This window comes from Topomyia yanbarensis, chromosome 3, assembly GCF_030247195.1.
Source record: "Topomyia yanbarensis strain Yona2022 chromosome 3, ASM3024719v1, whole genome shotgun sequence".
Taxonomy (NCBI): domain Eukaryota; kingdom Metazoa; phylum Arthropoda; class Insecta; order Diptera; family Culicidae; genus Topomyia; species Topomyia yanbarensis.
Window position 1 is genome coordinate 348,056,042 of NC_080672.1, and position 20,048 is coordinate 348,076,089.

Genomic DNA, 20,048 nt, shown 5'->3' on the forward strand with positions numbered 1-20,048 from the left:
CTAAGACATGAGCGCTGGGGAAGACCCATGTAGCTAAACCGATATCAAAATCAACATGCGAAAAATGCATGTATTTTCCCGACAACAAGTTAATCAAAATATTCATATAATCGGGGGAATACCCCATGCTGGTGCAACTTCTCTGAGAGAGCATTTATTGGAACTGAGTGAAAAATAACCCGAATATCCAAGAACAGTGACGCATAGGCCATTTCAATTCCTGTTGAAAGCAACGCAAGGCCATCGTTCGTTACTTTGCCTTTACGAAAGTCAAATTATTTATCTGACAGAAAGCCGTTTGTTTCGACGCAATTGTCGAGGCGGAATAGGATCATTTTCTCGAAGAACTTCCGAATGCAGGACAGCATTTCAATCGGCCGAGACGAATTGTGGTCGGAGACAGGTTTTCCCGGTTTTGGATTGGCGATCTAACGCACATTCCTTTAGTCTTGAGCAGGGCCTACAATTCTCCATTCCATTCAATGGAGGTGAAACGCAATGGAGCAACGATAACGGTAACGACTAGCGGTAACAACTTTCATTTTCTTATTAGAATGCGAAGTTCATTTATAATGAGTAATTTTCAATTCTAATTTTAATTTTCCTAATATGACAACACAACAATGCGCATCACAAAATGCAACTAAAACGCGGCAAACACGTACAATATGCACGCCAACAGTGCTTTAATCTTTCAATATCAACGCTAGTTCGTAAATCCACGGAATCAAACAACGACAAATAAATATTGTTACTAGCGTATTTTCGTTCTCTCAGCACTATGTCCAATATCGAAAGTACTAATATCGTTCTCAATCTCAAAGCGAAAACGAGTGTGTGATGGAAATAATGAAAACGAATTTACAGGTATGCTTTGTTGTCGTAGGTGGTGGTTCTGGTGCTTTAGAAAGTACCATCGCTATATCTTGTCGGTTTCGCCAGATTTTTGTAAATGAAAAAGACTTATTTTGACTATGGTAATGAGAGACAATGACACTCGCCAGGAACTTATTGAATAAAATCATCAAATGGTTTTTCTCGGTGTTAGGTAGATTCTTCGACAAGTTGAATTTGATTCTATCCAACCCTGGGGCGTTATTTCTGTATGGCAAAAGTGAGAATTATACCATCGAAAACTGATTCTTTCGCGGCATTGTGCGGGGAAGCGTCACGGAAGGTCTTCTGTGTTGGCACAGAGTCCGAGCAGACTTTTTTGACAAAATTTATGGCAAATGTTCGCTCGCTTTTGTTGATATTGTTTTGGTTCCGCATACGTCGGGCAGTGCCACAAAGAGTGCTCATCGATGTTTCTCTTGTTAACCCGTCGACGAACCAGCGCCAAAAACCGCGTTATTGGCTTTCGTTAGGGGGGGGGGGGGCATCTTGTGTAGTGGGCAAAAAATCGACTTCTTTTCTATATGCTTCATTTTTAGTATTCAACCTCTAAAATAGTATCCCGCAATCTCTGTGGCCACACTAAACTTCTTTTGCCATGCATTCCTCGCGCATATTTGCTATAACACACGCATATTTCAATCTATCAGCAACAATTTTCGAAAAACTGACAGCCATAAATATACAGTGTAAATAATAAACTCTAAATTACTTCTACCCAAATTTTCAACCCAATGGGTCATTTTCTACAGTGTTTTTTCCGTGATGACATTTGATGTGGGACACCCTTTAATAGCATTTTTCTCAAAACCGCGTTATTCGAATTGGCGAATACGATAACTCAAAAACTGATCAACGAATTGACATGATTTTTTATGAGAATGCACAATATGTGTGGCCTATCGATGAACTACAGAAAACTGAATATTTGTTTTTCTCTCTATTATGTTGAAGAGAAATGAGCGAATTTTACAGTAAAATATGAGATTTTTTGGTTTTCATGAAGCCATTTTCCGAAACTCGAACTTTTTTCTATTTTTTGTGGTTCGTCGACTAAGTACAAGTCTAAGCTTTACAAAACTTATTGATTTTACCATATCAGACAATCTTTTCGAGAGTTATCATGTTCGCCGCGGAGCTCCTCGACGTGGAAATGGTTGGACGTCTACTCTTGGCACGCTCATATGTATTGCTCTGCATGACTAAAAATATTTTTTTACATGCACAATGAATGTATAAATAAATCTGAACATTTCAACATCCATTGCTACCTTGTATTCAATATCGTAAACCAAAATAACCTTCGATTTGAGCACTTTACACCAGACGCTCCCCTGAAGCTTTTCATTTTTGTTTCTTATTCCGCGTATTACCTCCAGTTGTCGGGCGTTCTAACCTTAACGAATTCTTCATACGCGAAAGCCGTTTCCGTGTACAATTCTGAACACTCTTTGTCCCACCACAAGTTGGGAGCTCGTCCGCGATTGTTCGCGTCTGGTATACCTTTCGCCAGTGCGTGAATCGCGCTGGTGAGAATCAACATATCAAAAAAACGTGTATTCTTCCTCTGGAGAAAGCCCTTGTGTGAACTCAATCCTTTATGTAAATATCTAACTTATAGGATTTTCGACGCATTGGGTTCGCGAATAGTGGCGACGGTTATCACGATATCGAACGTATTATTTGGGCATGCACCCAGCATTGTTCCTCCAGATCTCAGTTTCGTGCTCGAGGAAGATCGAAAGAGTTAACAAAAACGGGACCTGCAGAACAAACATCACACGCTTTACCTGGTGCCGATCTGTAACTGAGCCGTACTACGAAATCTACTGAAGGAAGCTCTGTTGGCTCGTAGAGGACCACCCGGCGTTCATTATGCTTGTTGGTGTAGGCCGTCCGAGTCTGAAATCGATGTCGCTGATCTCCCGTTGCCTAAAACTGAGAGTTAATATTTCTTCTCACTGATATCATAGTCTACCCTCTCTCCCATGTATCCGATATCCAGATGTAGGAATTCAATTATTACTTAGATAAAAATAAACGATTCCTATTTACACTGACATTATCCCAGTTTACTGATTTATTCGTCCAACGGTCTTTTTGATATGCAACTTCTTCTCACTCGAGTCTCGACTACTTTTTGTCAAACGATCAGAAGGGGGCAAAGAAAAGGCGTACCACCTTATACCTCTTCAAAGTTTCGATTTTATTGACTAGCAGACATCAACTATATAGTAGCTATATTGGAACTAATTACAGATCAACTGGAAACAGTAAGTATTCCTTATTGTGGCGGCCATGCACACAGCGAGAAGGCACTTGTCAGATTTGAAACCGCATCCTGGATGTCGCTTTGAACCAGTTGACCACAGAATGAATTGCGGTTATAGGCGTCTTGGAATGCCATTGATATGAAGTTATTCAGCATGTACAACATGCTGTTTCCGGTACTTGATTCCATATACACCTGTTCGAAGTACTGAAATAAAACAAAAACGTTAGATGACTGCATACTTGTGGAGGCTGGACGACTTACGTAGTTTTGACAGGTGATGGATGCAGCATTACAAATCTTCAGCTGGTTCACGAACGAGACGAAATCACTTTTAATGACCGATATAATGTTCATGATGGGTGGAACGTATGCCGTCACCGTAGCCGTGTTTATCTGGAGGCATTGGCCCAGCTTGACCAAAGAAGTCGGCACGTTAATCATCTGAGTGGCGTTGCGAATCGTACAGTTATCGGAATTAGCATTATACGGCATCTGCCCCAGCAACATGTTGTAATATTGGATGATATTGTCAATTGCCTGCCTTAGAGATTGACTAAGACCAGTCAAATCATTTGAGATAGCCGAAGTAGCAGATTGATCACCATATCCTATAGTTTGGTTGAAATACTGCAAATTTGATACAAAATCCCGTAACATCGTCTGATTGGCACCGTAGGTTTTATTCATCGCCGTGTAAGTAATGTTGACCCAGCCCATCAGATCGGTAAGACCAACGAACACCTGATTACGGGCAGTGTTCAGAGTGCTCTGGTAGGTGGCTACCACGCCAGCGATTTGCTGCAGGCTATTACTGAGCGTCACCAGACCACTTGAACCAACTGAAATGGCGGCGTACATGGTGAATGCCCCACCTAGGCATCCCAGGATACAGACCAGCGTTAACCAACGGTTCATTATTTCGGCTGCTGGATTCAACTTGTTCAAATCCCGAACAATTACTGATGATAGTCGGGATGGGACGAATATCTTTTATATCACCCAGCCGGGACGGTGGCTGTGAATCGATCGTTTGTTCTGCGGCACCGACGTTGAGAAAGCAAGAAACAGACGTGCGTTTGAACAATATTCAGTGTCACTGCTACTCGTACGCAGTTGACAGCGGGGGCTTTTCCTATTCATTGATACAATGCCAGGTTCAATGAAAATAGTCTTAATTCGAGGAGTAAAATAATTTGATGGTGCTTATTTGACATAAGATTCAATTTAAGCAGATAAATTGGGCAAACTATAATAGATTAGAAAAAAATCAATCCACTCCACTTTCGATTGAAGGTCTTACCATTGTACAGTGGTTCAACTGTAGAATTTGAGAGGCAAAAATATTTGCTACTAAACTACTGATTTAAACTATTCAGAACTAACGGCGTAAGCATCTCCTTAAATCCTCCTATGAGGTATTCATGTATAGATAGGGCATATATTTCAGAACAAAAAATAATAAGTATGGTTGCGACCACCTGCTATTCCGAAAACTGTATCAGTGTAAAAAATCCCAAACACAGTCATAAATCCTTAAAACGCAAAAAAGGTTGATGGAATGTTCCACAAAAAAAAGTTTTTTACATCATATACAACACAATGCATAATTGCATAGTCTTCATTTTATTTTTATTAATTATTATTAATTATTAATTATTAATTATTATTTATTATTATTTATTATTATATATTAATTTAGAATTGCACATATTTTATCGGTAGAAATTTTAAATGTACTTTGATTTGGTGGCATTGTAAGGGAACACGATTTCTTTGTTTGTTTTGTGTTTTTTGAACAACTAGGGAACTAATCCACTGGACATATAATGTGCGTGGGGAGTACGCATGGTCTTGTCTGAGTGGTAGGATGACTGCTGAATCATGTATGAGGGTTGAAAATTGACAATTCGCGCGAAGAATCGAAAGCCAATTTGAAGCAGTCATATCTGCACGAAGACCAAATGTTTTGTTGTCATGTTCATTGATTTACTTTTGATCATTAAATCGTCAATCAATTATATTATTTGTTCTCATTAGTATTGAATACTTTCATAGACTTTGAAGTAATACATACACTATATTATTGATCGTCATATTAACTATATTTCTTCTTCGGTAGGAAAATATTATAGCTTGTTTATTGATGTAAAAGGACAAAAAAATCAGGAGTCCCTTCTTTATATCTTGCACTTGCTGTATTTTCTGAGCACATTGCTTTTTTAAATTAAATTGGTTTTCATTTAATTTCCTTTCTTTTAATAATACCAATGTTTATACACGATAAATAATACTTGTATTATGAAAACTTTAAATACATAGGTAATAAAATATCTATTTATACAAATGTCTCGAGACAATAAAGGTAAATGCTTTTAATTATTGTTATTAGTGTTCTTGGAATGTCGTGTTTCTCCGGGATAAAGAAATAATAAAATCGTTTGCATGCCGTTTGATTCAATTAAACTTAAGGGGTTACATATCTTTTTGTGAGAAAAATGTGATGAAAGTGTGAATTTACGTAAGGGTATAAAGCAATGATTTCATTACATCAAACTTACACACCAAAAAATAATGAAATTTAAACGACATGTAAATCAATACAAATGTAAACCTACAACGATTGAACCAAAAATTTGATTGAAAATTACGTTAAAATCAATTGGAGCATCAAACAGCATACAATTTTACACTTTCATTCGTGTAATATTACATGTCATTCATTTTACAGCAGTATTCGAGTAAAAATACATTGAAGTGCATTGGTTTTCCGTTTAAAGAAACTGTAATTTTCAATCCACGTGTAAAATTACAATAAAATTCGCTGAAGAAAGCACGACAAATCGTGTGTATTTGTGGTAGAACTTTATTTTACATTTATATTCATGCTCCAAATATGTGCATGAAAATAAACTTAAAATTACAAAATATTTTTTTCTGTGTATAGTATTTTGGTAGTACATTTTTCAGTGAAATAAACAAGCATAAGTTTATAAAAAAAATATTGATAATTGGCGGAGTTATGGCTTTTTCGCCGAAATCATTTTTTATTTAAGAGGTTTGCGGTGATCACAATGGAAGACCAATAGCTCAACTACAATTCTATAACTAAAAAAATTCCATTGGTATCCCAAGTAGCACTTGCAACATGTTCTAGAAATACAAACAAAGTTATTTGCTGCATTACAATGGCAACAGAAAACAAAAAACAATTCTGTTGCATGTGTGAAACACAGCTGCAGCACGTTACATTTTAGTTATTTATTTGTATCGCCAATGTTTTCTGAAACAATAAAATTTGACACATATTATGGGTGTTTTACTTTACAGCTAAAACACTTTTGTTGCAAGCATTATCGCGAAAACTGGAGATGACATTATTATTCAACTTATCAGCTAACTTTATTCTGGTTAAACTTTTACTGAACTTGAGTTTGTAACATTGTAGAAATAAAATCAACCGTCATATATTTATTGATAGAATGAATTGTTTCTCGATAAAAGTTGCTGACGAACAGTTAATACTTTTAGATCTTATAATCAGAACCCAAAATTATCATCATTAATATGCTTCAAATTTTTTATTACTCTCGAAAAAAACACATTTGAACACAATGCTTTGTGTACGATAAATAATTCACAGAATAAGCATACAATTTTTTTGAGTTTATATCAACGATGTTTTAAGGCCCTCTAAAGATATCAAAGTATTTTCAAAAATTACTCGATTCATTTTTATTGGTTATACATTACATATTGCCATATTCGAAAGCGGACATCATATTTATGCTTTGTTTGCATAAAAATTTCATGAAACACATTAAGTTTCATTTCATTTCGACAAAATTGTTTTCAAAGCAAACGCTAGCATTATTGCAACAATCTCTATTGTTAGTATGATTCTTGGTACATCATTCGTGACAAATGAACATGTTGCCTATAAGCTCCACCTCTTGCGCTTTTTTAATTGCATAACAGTTGAATAACGTTTTGCTGCACGAATATTAAATAGTAAATTTTTCCTGCATTCGGGAGCGTTCTTTCTATAAAATCGCTGTTTTACGCTCTAAAAATTGTATTAAAAAATTCTCATCTACACAACAAAAATTCATGGTGCGAGAAAAATTAATTACGATCAATTGAAAAAAAATGCAAATTGCGCTAATCAAATGGATGGATTTTCTAGCTGGAAGGTGATTCTTAGTCTCTTGGGACTGTCCCTGTGGAACGCGCATGAAAATTTCAGCTTATGAATCCATATCTTTTAGCCTCCTCCAGTGGCGGATCCAGGGAGAGGGTCCTGGGAGTCCGGACCCCCTCCGAAATTATTTTACTTGTTGAGAAATTCTAAATGAGTTTCAATTTTATATTAGTTTCAAATTCAAAATCATTCCAAACCAAATTTGACCAACTAAACTGATATTCATTAAATAGGATTATTACGTATTACAAATTGTACAATGTTCATTTTAAAATCGAAATTTCGGACCCCTTCCGAATTTTTTTTCTGGGCCCGCACCTGGCCCTCCTCAAACAGTGATACAATGAAGGCCTTGCTGGCATAACTTTGGCCTTGCCGTTAAAAGCAACTGCAGCTATTGGCGTAGTCCTTGCACTGATGGTGGTTTAAACACATCTGATTACACCATTTTATTTCAGCAGCACGTGCATTATGTTAATAAATTGTATAATATTATGTTTTTCATTTCATTGTGCTGGTTATATTCATTATACATTATATTTTTTCCTCAATTCATTATATATTATGTTTCTTTCCTTTTACTAATCAAAATGATTAATCCTTGGCAAGCCTTATATTTTTTATTCATTGTTAGTTCAAATACTACGAGTCATTGTGTGCAATAATAACATTTCAACTTGAACGGTATCAACATACAGAATATGTATTGCAAGGGCATGTTTCGTAGGACATGCTATAGTTGAATTGGTGTCGGATATGGATTTAAGGCGTGAATGTAGGATGGGGGTTTCATCCTTCTTTTATAAAACATTATATTTGCTATATACATAACATAACTATATTCATTACACATGTCAAATATATTACAAATCATTACATGCATTTTTTCGTGATATTTATGTATTTTACTAATTAGGCAGCGAGGGTGCATCAGGGCATCATACGAACTGTGTCATGGACTAGGGTACGTGGATCGCCTCTAGTCAGAAGATAATAATGTCTGCAGTAACTTATTAATTCTTCGGAATAACATAGTTATTGTAAGTTTTCTTATATGTCATGGTGCGGTAAGTTTGACGCGCTCTACTCATACAAACCATCAGGTGGTGCCTTAACGAGTATTGCAAATGCTGCTCTTCAAAGATCTGGATTTTATTGTTGGAAGGAGATTCTCTGTCCCTGTGGAGTGCGCATATGAACCTCTGCTTATGGATCCAACCATTTTTGGCCCTTCATACAGCGATAAATTGAAAGTTGTTTGCTAGCAACATTTGGAATTGCTGCTTAAAGCAACTGCAGCCACTGGCGTAGCCCTTGCACTGATGGTGGGTTACATCATCATCATCATCATCATATTTTATGCCATTTATTAAAAATTAGGTTTAGATTAAACGACCACCCCCATTTGATACGCAAAAACCTGTTTTAATCCACCTAGTAGTGCAATTGTGCCTTTCTCATTTCTCCAAACTATGAGTCTATGGCTGGTTATGTTCGTTTCAATTATGGAAATGTCTAATAAATTCTTAGTACACTTTGCACAATGGCTCGCCAGCCACGAACCTGATGAGCTACGTTTCGACGGTGCAACACTGGAAATAAAAAAATATCATACTAAATTAGCCTAATCAGCATTAGTTCAATGTTGTCTTCCTGCTAACTAATTTTGTCATGCGAGGGTGGGTGTGTGAGGAGGGTGAAAAACCTACGAACAAACCACTCCCCAGCTTTATTTGGGATGCCTTGTGATATAGCGGTAGTATAAAGATGATGGGGTTGAGAGGGGGAGGGGTATGAGTGATGGATGGTGGTCTGAGGGATGATCTAAAAGGAATTTAAAGGGGTTTTGACAAGTGGGGGAGAGGGGGGGGGTGTAACCCCTCTCCGTACACCCCTAGCTTTAACCCCTGTTTAAATTCAGAAACCTTATATCAGTCGAAAAAAAAATTTTGACCCTCCGAGATTAGGTTGACGATTTTTAGAGTGATTGCATACCCTTCCTGTATGAGAAAGGCAAAAATTTCTGTGTGGTCGCACTTTTAAACCCGTAACTCCGGAACAGGAAGCCTCATCAACTTAAAATTCAATAGCAGCTTAGGGGCCGTACACAAATGACGTAGCTTTTTTTCGACGATTTTTGACTCCTCCCTCCCCCTCGTAGCATTTGGTCACACAATTCTGACCTCCCCCTCGTAAATAACGTAGCATTTACCTACCCCCTCCCCATCGTCCCATGCAAAGCGAACGGAGGATGAAAAAAATTACATATGTTTTTCAATTATTTTAAATACACGTCCTTTCAAAATGTTTGACGACTTTTATCACCATTTTCATTATAACAGCAATTTGCGTGCAAAATAAGCCTATTTCATGAAAAATATAGTGTTGATAGTTTTGTTTTGAAGCAGTTCTCAGTTCACAATCCTGCAGCTGCCAATGATTCTAAGAAGCATACGTTCATCTAAATTACTAAATTTTGTTTGGTTGAATCCGAAGTAAAAATTCAGCTTCCAAACTAAGTCTACTAGTTAGCAACATTAACTAACTAATGTAGCAAGTTAAATCCGCATACAAAATCTTTTCGTATTCTTGCGAACTTGTAATTCCGGAAATCGTAAAATTTACCTCATGAAAAACCGCATCAAAAGTAACTTTTTTGAATTTAAATTTATGTCTCTTGGAAATGGAGGATCATTAAATTGTTTTCTCTAAACAATGGGTTTTAAACTTAATGCTACATCGCACAACTTCTGACCCTCCCCTCCCCTTCGTCACACTTCGTCACAAATTTGGTATACCCTCCCTACCCCCAAAATGCTACGTCATTTATGCGTGGCCCCGTTGGTGTAAATCGACTCATAGCTAAAATGGCACTAAATGACGTTTCAAAATCGTATTTTTCTGTCAAAATCGGCTGTAAAATGGCGGAGTTGTTCAGTGTTGAAATAGGATACATCCAGATGGCGCACCATGTACTAATAATAACACTAACTTTAAATTAATTTACTTCTAAAATAATACTAAATTTACTTAACGGAAAGGTATAAATGTATTATGCTCTCCAAAATTTTCTGACTTTCTAGTGAAAATAAAAAATAAGATAAATGGAATACTTCTTCACGTAAAGCTAGTATAAGAGAAAATAAGATGAAAATATCAAAGTTCAATAACCCAAACACATGTCATGTCAAATAATACAGTATGCAGCATTAGACTAACAATTTGAATTGTTAAAATGATGATGTTATCTATCTAAATTTTCGTAAAATGAACGAAAAATTAATAAAAAATGATATCCTATTGTCACTCTTTCGATGTGAAACTCGGACTGAATGACCTAGTAAAAGCCGAACAACTCACATTTTCACATGTATTTAAATGTAAGAATTGGAACACTCCTTTTATGTGCATCTGGCAAGATGTAAAGTTACAAGTCAAACTCGCGAAAACACCATTCAATAGGACATTCTCACAATACGTTTTCAGTTAGAAGTATTTAAAGACAAACGAGTTATTTACAGAACACGTTCAATAACTCTGTAACGATTGAGATATGATGGTATGTGTAGCACGATTTTTCCCCAAATATGGTCCTCTATAACTCCTAGAGTGATTCTTAACCCTGTACCAAATACCCTGTGTAGTAGGTTGGGCACCAATGAGTTAAGTATTCGCCCCAAACAGAAACGTTCGAAGAAAAAAGTTTCCGACCATTTGGCTGCGACCTGGAGCCGCCTATGCTACGTAGACGTATGACCAGATCCGTTAATGCCATATACATATACTTAATAAAATGCAATTTACAATAAATGTGTCTGGAACGACGCATCCAATGTTGACATGTTTTTTTTTCTTTAAACACGTGATTGATATAAATATTAATTGTTCTATTCGCAAAACTGTTGAAGCAATCGAGTACCGAAAAGGCACCATTGTATGTCCACAGAGACCTAAACTGTGGAAAACAATAATAATTTAATGTCCCAACTGTGCTAACATCTGGTTTTGAACCATGAAGTCATCCATTGATGTCTGCTCGATAACCAAGATTATTAATCGATTGATTGTACTTCACGAAGTTGTTTTTAAAAGTATCACTATTTCAATACTGTGCAAATGAACTTCAACAATGAGACTTATTTTTAATTCATTCAAAACTATCGACCAAACACCACGATATTCTTAATTTATATTCACGTCATGACGAATTTCGTACCTGATTTTCCGCCAAAGGAGTGTGATTTATGTTCATTATTTCAGCATTAGTCCGTTAGTTATTTCCGTAATAATCATGATTTCAGAATCTCAATCACGATTTTCGAAATTTTAGTCACGATTACTGTGATTTATGTTCACGATATTAGGATATTTATCACAATTTTCGTAAATTATACGCATATATTTCATACTTAAGCTCACTTTCGAATTTGACACGTGGAGTAATGTGACTCATGTTCATGTTTAATTATTATCAGATTTTTTACTCGGAGTAACGTGAACTGGATAATAAAAGTGTGACCGATTCGAGATATCGTGTTTTAAGAACTATGTCAAGAACACGATTTATGGCTATATAATGTATTTTTGGAGCTCGTTTTCTGTCCGGACACACATTGAACCTTATCAAATGAATAACGAACGATGTTCGAGGTCCAAATAGTTTTCTTTTATCTGCTGATCGAATCTATAATTAATTGCTTGAAGATGGAGAAAACTATTTTTATTTAATCAAAATACCCAAATTTTGTGAAATATATTTAATGAAAATACCCAAATTTTGTAAAATAGTTCACGAGGAAATATCATGTGCTGAGGTGCATGAAATAGAAAATGATTGCGGACATCTTCTAAGTATCACAAGCACTCAAGATCGATCGTGAAGCATGTACTAGGAATCATGAACCAGTTCACGAATCCACGAATAATATTTAATGATTTTAGGAGCTATTTTGCGAGCATAAATGATCAGTCATGAATATTATACTAGGACACATGAACTACTTAACCCATTTATGCCCATGTTGTTTGTGGACAACAACGTTTTTAAACAGCTATAACTTTTCATCGAGGCAAGATTTACCGTCTCTTTCTTCAACAACTTAATTGTATTTAGATTTTTCCCTCAGCTCAAAACATAATATGTAAATCAACATAGCCGTAAACAAAACAAGCAAACCGGTATTGCTTACATTGTATCCTAAATTTTCTCCAGAACTATTCAAAGCTGAGAAACAGAAATTTGAAGAGTCAGGTATCGGGCATAAATTTTATAGAGTATCTGGCAGTCATCTTCATTGTAAATTGAGAAAAGTAAGAAAATACCCTCGGAGTGGATAGATACATCTGAACTGTCTGAAGAAAAGCAAATATCCCTTTACTTCAAGGCAAAACGCTTCCATATCATTGCATCAAAGTTTTGGATTTTTTTGTAAAACTCTATTTCTTGCGATAACAGTTCAAAGATAGAACACCATTAAACTCGCTACGAATATGTTTTTAAACCATTGCTACAGACGCTACCCAACGTCATCGAAAACTGTCTAAAACAATGAGCATCATTCACGAACCTACTTATAAATGAAATATAAAAGGAACCGATTAATACTCCTCAGCTATCAGTCGGTTCTCATCTGTTATTGTGCTGTATCGGTAAGATGAAATTCTTTCTAGCACTTGTTGGGACCTTGTGCCTCGGAGTCGCAGCCCAGGCTCAAAGCACAGTATCGCTAAATGTGGCCGGCAACGTTACGATTGGGCTGACGGCCATCAACAACACAATCAATGTGCTCAACAACACATGTTTGGCTGCGGATAAGGGAATGTTAGTTGCATGGAAGTACTGGGGCAATACCATGATCGCCAACCTTACCAGTCTGATGAATCGGTTCAAGAATTATTCTACAGTCGATTTAACTCCAATTAATAGTTCCATAAGCAACATACAAAACATGTTGAACACCTCTCAGATAAATCTACTATCGACCGATTATAATGTTCAAAATCTGCTGTCGACCTTTTACCAAGTGGCCGCACAAACCGGTGATTTGCTGATCGATACTGCCGCGAATCTAACGAGTCAGGCCAACTGTACTAACGACGTGTCGCTTACCTGTTTGCGGAAGTACGGTGCCAATCTGACAGCTGCACCGATCCTGATGAGTCGTTTCAACGATTGTCTTGCGGTAGAAAATGTCAGGCTTGCCCAAATCGGCGTGAATGCAAGCACTCAAATCAACAATACTGTCACAACTGCCCAGACCTTCTTCAATCTGATTTCGATCTGCAATGTTCCAACGGCAGCAGCTTTAAATGCATCCTATCCTCAGCTCGTGCCTTCGATCCAGTGTCTCAATACGGTAACTACATACATTTACAACGACAAAGAAAAACATAATATTAATTCGAAAATTTTCTTCCAACAGTACCTATCCCAAATCGGCTATTCAAACCCGGTTTCATACATCAACTACGGCTACGAAATGATGCGCTCCCAGCAAACCCAAGTTGTGTACTTCAGGGCGAATCGATGCGCCCAACTCGTCCAGTACGACATCCAGGATGCTGTCACTCGTGTGAAAGCTGCATTTGGCAAATGCTTGACAACCGGATCGTAGAAGCTCTTGTACTTGTAGTAGTAGAGCCCACGTAGAACACAGTGACCTCATTCAAATTTAGATCGAATAAATTAGCAGACATTACTATAAGTAGAAACAGGCGGCGTTTTGAATTTCTTAAGAAAGACTTCCCAAACATGGTTTAAGGAGGAAGGGGTAATGCAATAAATAAAAACTGGGCAGAAATTTTTTTTTTCGCCAAAACATAGAGTGTTAGTTTATTCAGTCGATTTCCAAAAGAAAGCTGCATTTGAACAAAATGTTGCTAAATTTTCATTGCAAAATATTATCAATTAGGTACGTAACAGTGATAATCTCTAGATGCACCTCGCAGAAAGGGGGTTTGTGTGATATCTATCATAACTCGTAACAGAATCATTTGTAACTAAATAACGCAAAAATGCCTTTTTTAAGTGAGAAGGATTTTATTCGATTTTTAAATATTTCGTTGTACTTGGACAACAAAAATTCGATTCTCGTAAAAAACATGAGCCTATTTGGTACTGGAAAAACAGGAATTGAAAAATCGCTTTTTAATCTGGATTCGGATATATGAACGGTGTGTTTAAGGTTCAACTGAAAAAGCTGAGAAAAGCGGCCATCTGGAAAATGAAAAAAGTAAAAGTTGGAAAAATCTTCATTAAAATGAATCAGTAATACTCTACCAATGCCCCGAATACATTGATCAATTTTCATAAAGATTTTTCCAACGATGTGACAAAAAACTTTTTCTCGTTTTCCAAGATGGCCGCTGATTGAGAAGTTCTCAATTGGTCGGTGTTAAATCAGACCGGACTATGTGACAAAATATTGATTTAGAGAAAAACGGGCTTAAAGTTTGAATCGCAGCATCCTTTACGTTATAATTGGAAATTATTTTTTGTCATAATTCTTGTTTGTGGTTACATATATCAAATCTGGCAAAGTCGAATTTAGCTGAAAAAAATCTTTATCCAGTTATCATTATCTCATTTTTTGATGTTTTGCGACTTAGTCTGGTCTGACTTAACACCGAACAACTAAACCTGAAAGCCATTGTACTGTTGATACAGCTGCAGGCACTCCTTCAAATATAACACTCCGGAATCCGTTATGTGACGAGGGAAAAATAACTCATTTAATAGTTTCAAGGTCGCAAAATGCTTAGCGTGGAATAACCGGTTATTTAAAGTTGAACATCTTTGCGCATGAAGAGCACAAAATCTGTAACTAAATTCTTATGAAATTTGCGTGTCGACTATGTCTCATCAGAATCCGACACTAACTTAGTGACAGAACTAGGTTAGTGGCGGATTCTGATTAGACATAGTCGAAACGCAAATATTATACCTAACTTAGTTATAAATTGTGCGCCCTTCACGCGCAAGGATGGTTTATAACAATTTTCTCCTTAATGGGTAAAAATAGTTTTTACCAGTATGATCAGTAAAGCAGGCTACCTCCTTAAAGCTGCAGTAAAGAGTACTATCAGGAATCAGGAATCAGAACATATTGGCTCAAATGGCACGTTCCCCGTATGTAGTCGGGGATTTGTGCCTTGCCGTGTGTTTTCATCATTTCCTGAGCGGAAGGAAAGGACAAGGGGGTGTGGGGAAGTAGAATTGGAAGGGTGGGAAAAAATAACAGCACAAAACAAAAATACACAACAGGTAAGTTAAACTCACAAGTAGTTCAACTTGCCTGCGAATGAGCCTAAAGCTCTTTACCACATTGGATAAGAAACTTTAGTATGTCTCTAAGTTTCAGTCGTCCAAACATGGTTTCGTCTACATAAGGACGGCTGGCTAAGGACTCGAAATCGCAATTGCGCTACCGCTGGACAGTTGCATATAAGATGGTATAAGGTTCCGTAGTCGGATTCACAAAGATCACATGAAAAAGACTCAGCGCGCTGAATAGTTGCCATGTGATAATTGAGTTTGCAGTGGCCGGTTAAAGCCGTGGTCAGCATGCCGCAGTGGAGCTTCGAAAAATGTAAGAGATTTTTCGAAACCATGGCATGGTTGTTCTAGAAACGCCTTTGTTTGGCGACACGTTTGTAGATTTCTCCAATAATTGCGGTGCTCGGACGAAGCCCAGGACCGTATTTTTTCCCTTATCCAACTTATCGAAATTGGCAGCGCGGGCTCAGGACCAACGAAGTCAATCGCTGCACCTGCCCTGGCCAATTCGTCAGCCCATTCATTTCCAGTAATACTGCAATGTCCGGGCACCCAGGCAAGGTAGATAGTGTTGACAAGGCTTAATTCTTCGATTTGGGTTCGGCACGCGATCACTAGCTTGGACCGTGATTTGTCTGAGCTAAGGGCCTTGATTGCAGCCTGACTATCGGAGCAAAAGTTTATAACTCTGCCGGACAAACTCAGTTGAATGGCCGATTGTACCCCGCACATAATAGCAAAGATTTCTGCTTGGAATACAGTACAGTATCTACCTAGTGAGTGAGATAGTTCCAATCTCATTTCACGACAGTAGACACCAGCACCAGTACGTCCCTCCATCAGAGAACCGTCAGTATAACGAACCACTTGCGTTTGTTGTTGTCTTTCCATAAAGCCAGACAACCTCTTCTCTCGAGAGGGATGAACATGGAATGTCCTGTAAGGAAAACTACAAGTGAGTGTAATATCGCTGGGAGCAAGAATATCTTCACCCCATGTAACCATTTGTGACCACAATCATGTATGACTGGTAGCAAGATCAACATGATTACTGTTCCAAAGCCCAGTAACCTGCAGTCTGTATGCACATGATAGTGCCTTTTGTTTGAGGTGTATGTGTAATGGTTTGATATTTAGAAGTGCCTCAAGAGCAGCAGTCGGAGTCGTGGTGAAAGCACCAGTCAACGCCATGAGCGCCATTCTTTGCAGATGGTTTAGCTTTGACTGGACTGTCACCACCTCTCCCCTCTGCCACCACACAAGGCATCCGTATGACAGTATTGGACGTACAATTGTCGTGTAAATCCAATAGATGTATTTAGATTTGAGACCCCAGCTCTTTTCAAAAGTTCGTCTGCACTGCCCGAAGGCCATGCACGCTTTCTTGACTCTGAACTCAATGTGAGCGGACCAATTCAGTTTGGAATCCAATATGACTCCAACTTATTTGACTTGATCTGCACACAGTAGCTCAGAATCAAAGAACTGCAAGGGACGAACCCCGGTTGTTGTTCGCTTCTTCGTGAAAAGAACCATTGAAGTTTAGCTTGGATTAACTGATAGTTTAACTTGTCGACACCACTGTTCGACAGCTCTTAATGCCTGTTGCATTAAGTCAAAGATTGTTCCGATGCAAAATCCCGTAATTAGTATTTGGTAATCGTCAGCAAACCCGTAGGTTGGAAATCCAAGCTCATTGAATTTCTTCAACAAGCCGTCAGCTACTAAGTTCCATAACAAAGGTGACAGAACGCCGCCCTGAGGACAACCGCAAATACTCAACTTCCGTATCTCAGCCTGTCGCAGTGACGAGCAAAGTATGCAATTACTAAGCATTGCGTTTATCCAACCGGAGATACATGCAGGTATCCCATGATCGCGCGTCGCTTCGTAGATTTCCCACACTGATATGCATGTTGCATTTTGTGCAGTGGATATTCAACTAAACTAACGTTCCTGATGTGATGATCGATTATCCGTTCTAAAGCTTTCAGAAGAAAAGAACTTAAGCTGATAGGCCTAAAACTCTTGGCTTCTTCATAGCTTGAGCGTCCCCCTTTAGGAATAAATCTAACTGTTATTTCTCGCTATGCTTTTGGGATATACCCGGTAGCAAAACTGGAAAGCAAAATCTTTTCCAAGACATGTTTAAGAATATCAAATCCCTTTTGCAGTAGCACGGGAAGCTCCATCTTTTCCGGGTGATTTGTATGGAACAAAGCTGTCAACTGCCCACTTGACCGATTCAGTGGAAACCAATGTGCGTGCCAACGCCCACGAGTCCGAATCACCAGAATGAGATCTGTGAACATTGTTCAACTCCGGATCGATACAACCTGGAAAGTATGTGTGTGTCGAAGAGACATTTAAGAACATCTTTTTCGTCCGTCACATAAACACCATCTCTGGTTTTTAAGGAGTTCATCTGAAAATCATTCGATTTGGAGAGAATTTTATTTAACCAGCTAGCCTCGTTCAGACTACAAACATTAGTGCATAGGCTTTGCCAGCCAGCCCGCTCTGCAGATCTAAGACATTTCTTATATGCACTACGAGCTAACCTGAAAGCCCTGGAGTCATCACGCTGACGCCGGTTCCAAGCTCTTCTCATAACTTTCTTCATTCTTTCAAGCTCAGCCATCCACCAAGGGGTTCCCCTAGTCGTGGGCGCAGCGTAGTTGGTAAATCGATTGCCTTGTACGCAGCGCACCTGGGTTCGAGTCCCGACCCCACACATAGGGTTAGAAATTTTTCATAAAAGATTTTTCTAACCCGAAGAGGCGAATGACCTTAAGGTTAAAACCTCTATAATCGAAATAAAAAAAAACAGTACGAAGTGGACAAGCTTCTTCGTAGGATGCTAATATGAATGAGTTTGTCGTATCCACGACGTCATCTAAGTCGTCTAGTTGACTAATTGTTGGAAAATATCCATGAAATTTAGACGCCAAGTTTTCCAAAAAGAGATCCCAGCTTGTAGATTTAGGATTGCGATATGTCACCACATTGAAGGTGACATCAAAATGATCGAAAAATATATATTTATGATCGGATAGAGACGGTTCAGTTTCATTTGGAACCTGCCAATTTCCCAGCTCATGCAAAATTCTATCAGAGCAAAGTGTTATGTCTAACACCTCCTCCCTCCCAGACCTCGCAAAAGTTGGTCGGTTTCCCACATTCAGAATATGGAGATTTGTACTACTTATGTACTCCATCAGTTCAGAGCCTCTCAGATTGATGTCTGAGCTGCCCCAAATGATGTGATGAGAATTCGCATCACTGCCGATAATGAGCGGAAGCTTATTTCTGCTACAATATGATACAACACTTTTGAAATCATCAGAAGAAGATGACTCGTTATGCGGTAGGTATGCTGAACAATATATATATATATATATATATATATATATATATATATATATATATATATATATATATATATATATATATATATATATATATATATATATATATATATATATATATATATATATATATATATATATATATATATATATATATATATATATATATATATATATATATATATATATATATATATATTGTCTACGTTTCCGACAGTCGAGCTTCGAGTTGGGAGGTCCGATATGAGACACGCGTCAATAGCCTTATTTGCAAGAATGCAAGCACGAGGCATTTCACGTGGGTTAGTCATGCCTGTCTTGTTGTAAGCAATGAAGGCAGTGTTAAGTAACTTTCCAAAATAGAAGTTTCCTTTGTGGAAATACGGTGCTTGAACCAATGCTATGGAAGCTTAACCTTCCTGCATGAGTCGAGATAAATTCATAGTTGCTGTACGTTTATGTTGAAGATTGATTTGTGCTATTCTAACCATTGTTGATTAGAGAACTGTTGGGATGTTAACGCATATAGTGAGCCATATCAGATTTAAATGGGACACGATCATCTGATTCCCACGATTTGCGAAGAAAATAATGGTCCACTGTGTCAGAGATTCGCATAACACAGTAAGGGCAAAACCCAAAATGCTCCGTGCGCGATTGACATATTTTAGACCCTCCAGTCATCAAGTCCTCGGCACGATTTTTTGAATTTTTATATTTTGGAGTTATTTGAATAACTATGTAATACCATGAAGATTGTATTTTTTTTTCTCTTCTATTATTTGCATTTAGTCACACTAAGTTATTATAGGGTAACTGCTCCCTAATTCATCTTAGCACCTCTATTCATCTCACCCATTTGAACACATTAGTTAGAGCAGTATCTGCTATCTCTATTCAACGCATTAGCTCAAATGGTAGGATGAATAAGGGTACGTTGTGCTCGACTTTTCGCTTCGCTCAAACGCGAGTATTTTACATTTCCCAGGAAAATTTTTTAAACTGTACTGCTTCTTAGGAACGAAGCAAAGATGATGA

At 37.7% G+C, this 20,048-nt stretch overlaps 2 protein-coding genes across 2 annotated transcripts; one reads left to right on the plus strand and one right to left on the minus strand.

Moving 5' to 3' along the window:
* Positions 1 to 2,944: 2,944 nt before the first annotated feature.
* Positions 2,945 to 4,117, minus strand: LOC131690227 (uncharacterized). The gene is made up of 2 exons (XM_058975816.1): positions 3,431 to 4,117; positions 2,945 to 3,373 (listed from the first exon to the last, which is right to left on the minus strand). Exons 1-2 carry the CDS (start codon positions 4,082 to 4,084, stop codon positions 3,179 to 3,181), a joined length of 849 nt encoding a protein of 282 aa, XP_058831799.1. The 5' UTR covers positions 4,085 to 4,117; the 3' UTR covers positions 2,945 to 3,178.
* An 8,867-nt stretch (positions 4,118 to 12,984) lies between these two features.
* On the plus strand, positions 12,985 to 14,078 carry LOC131690263 (uncharacterized). The gene is made up of 2 exons (XM_058975894.1): positions 12,985 to 13,723; positions 13,790 to 14,078. Exons 1-2 carry the CDS (start codon positions 13,022 to 13,024, stop codon positions 13,979 to 13,981), a joined length of 894 nt encoding a protein of 297 aa, XP_058831877.1. The 5' UTR covers positions 12,985 to 13,021; the 3' UTR covers positions 13,982 to 14,078.
* Positions 14,079 to 20,048: the final 5,970 nt, after the last annotated feature.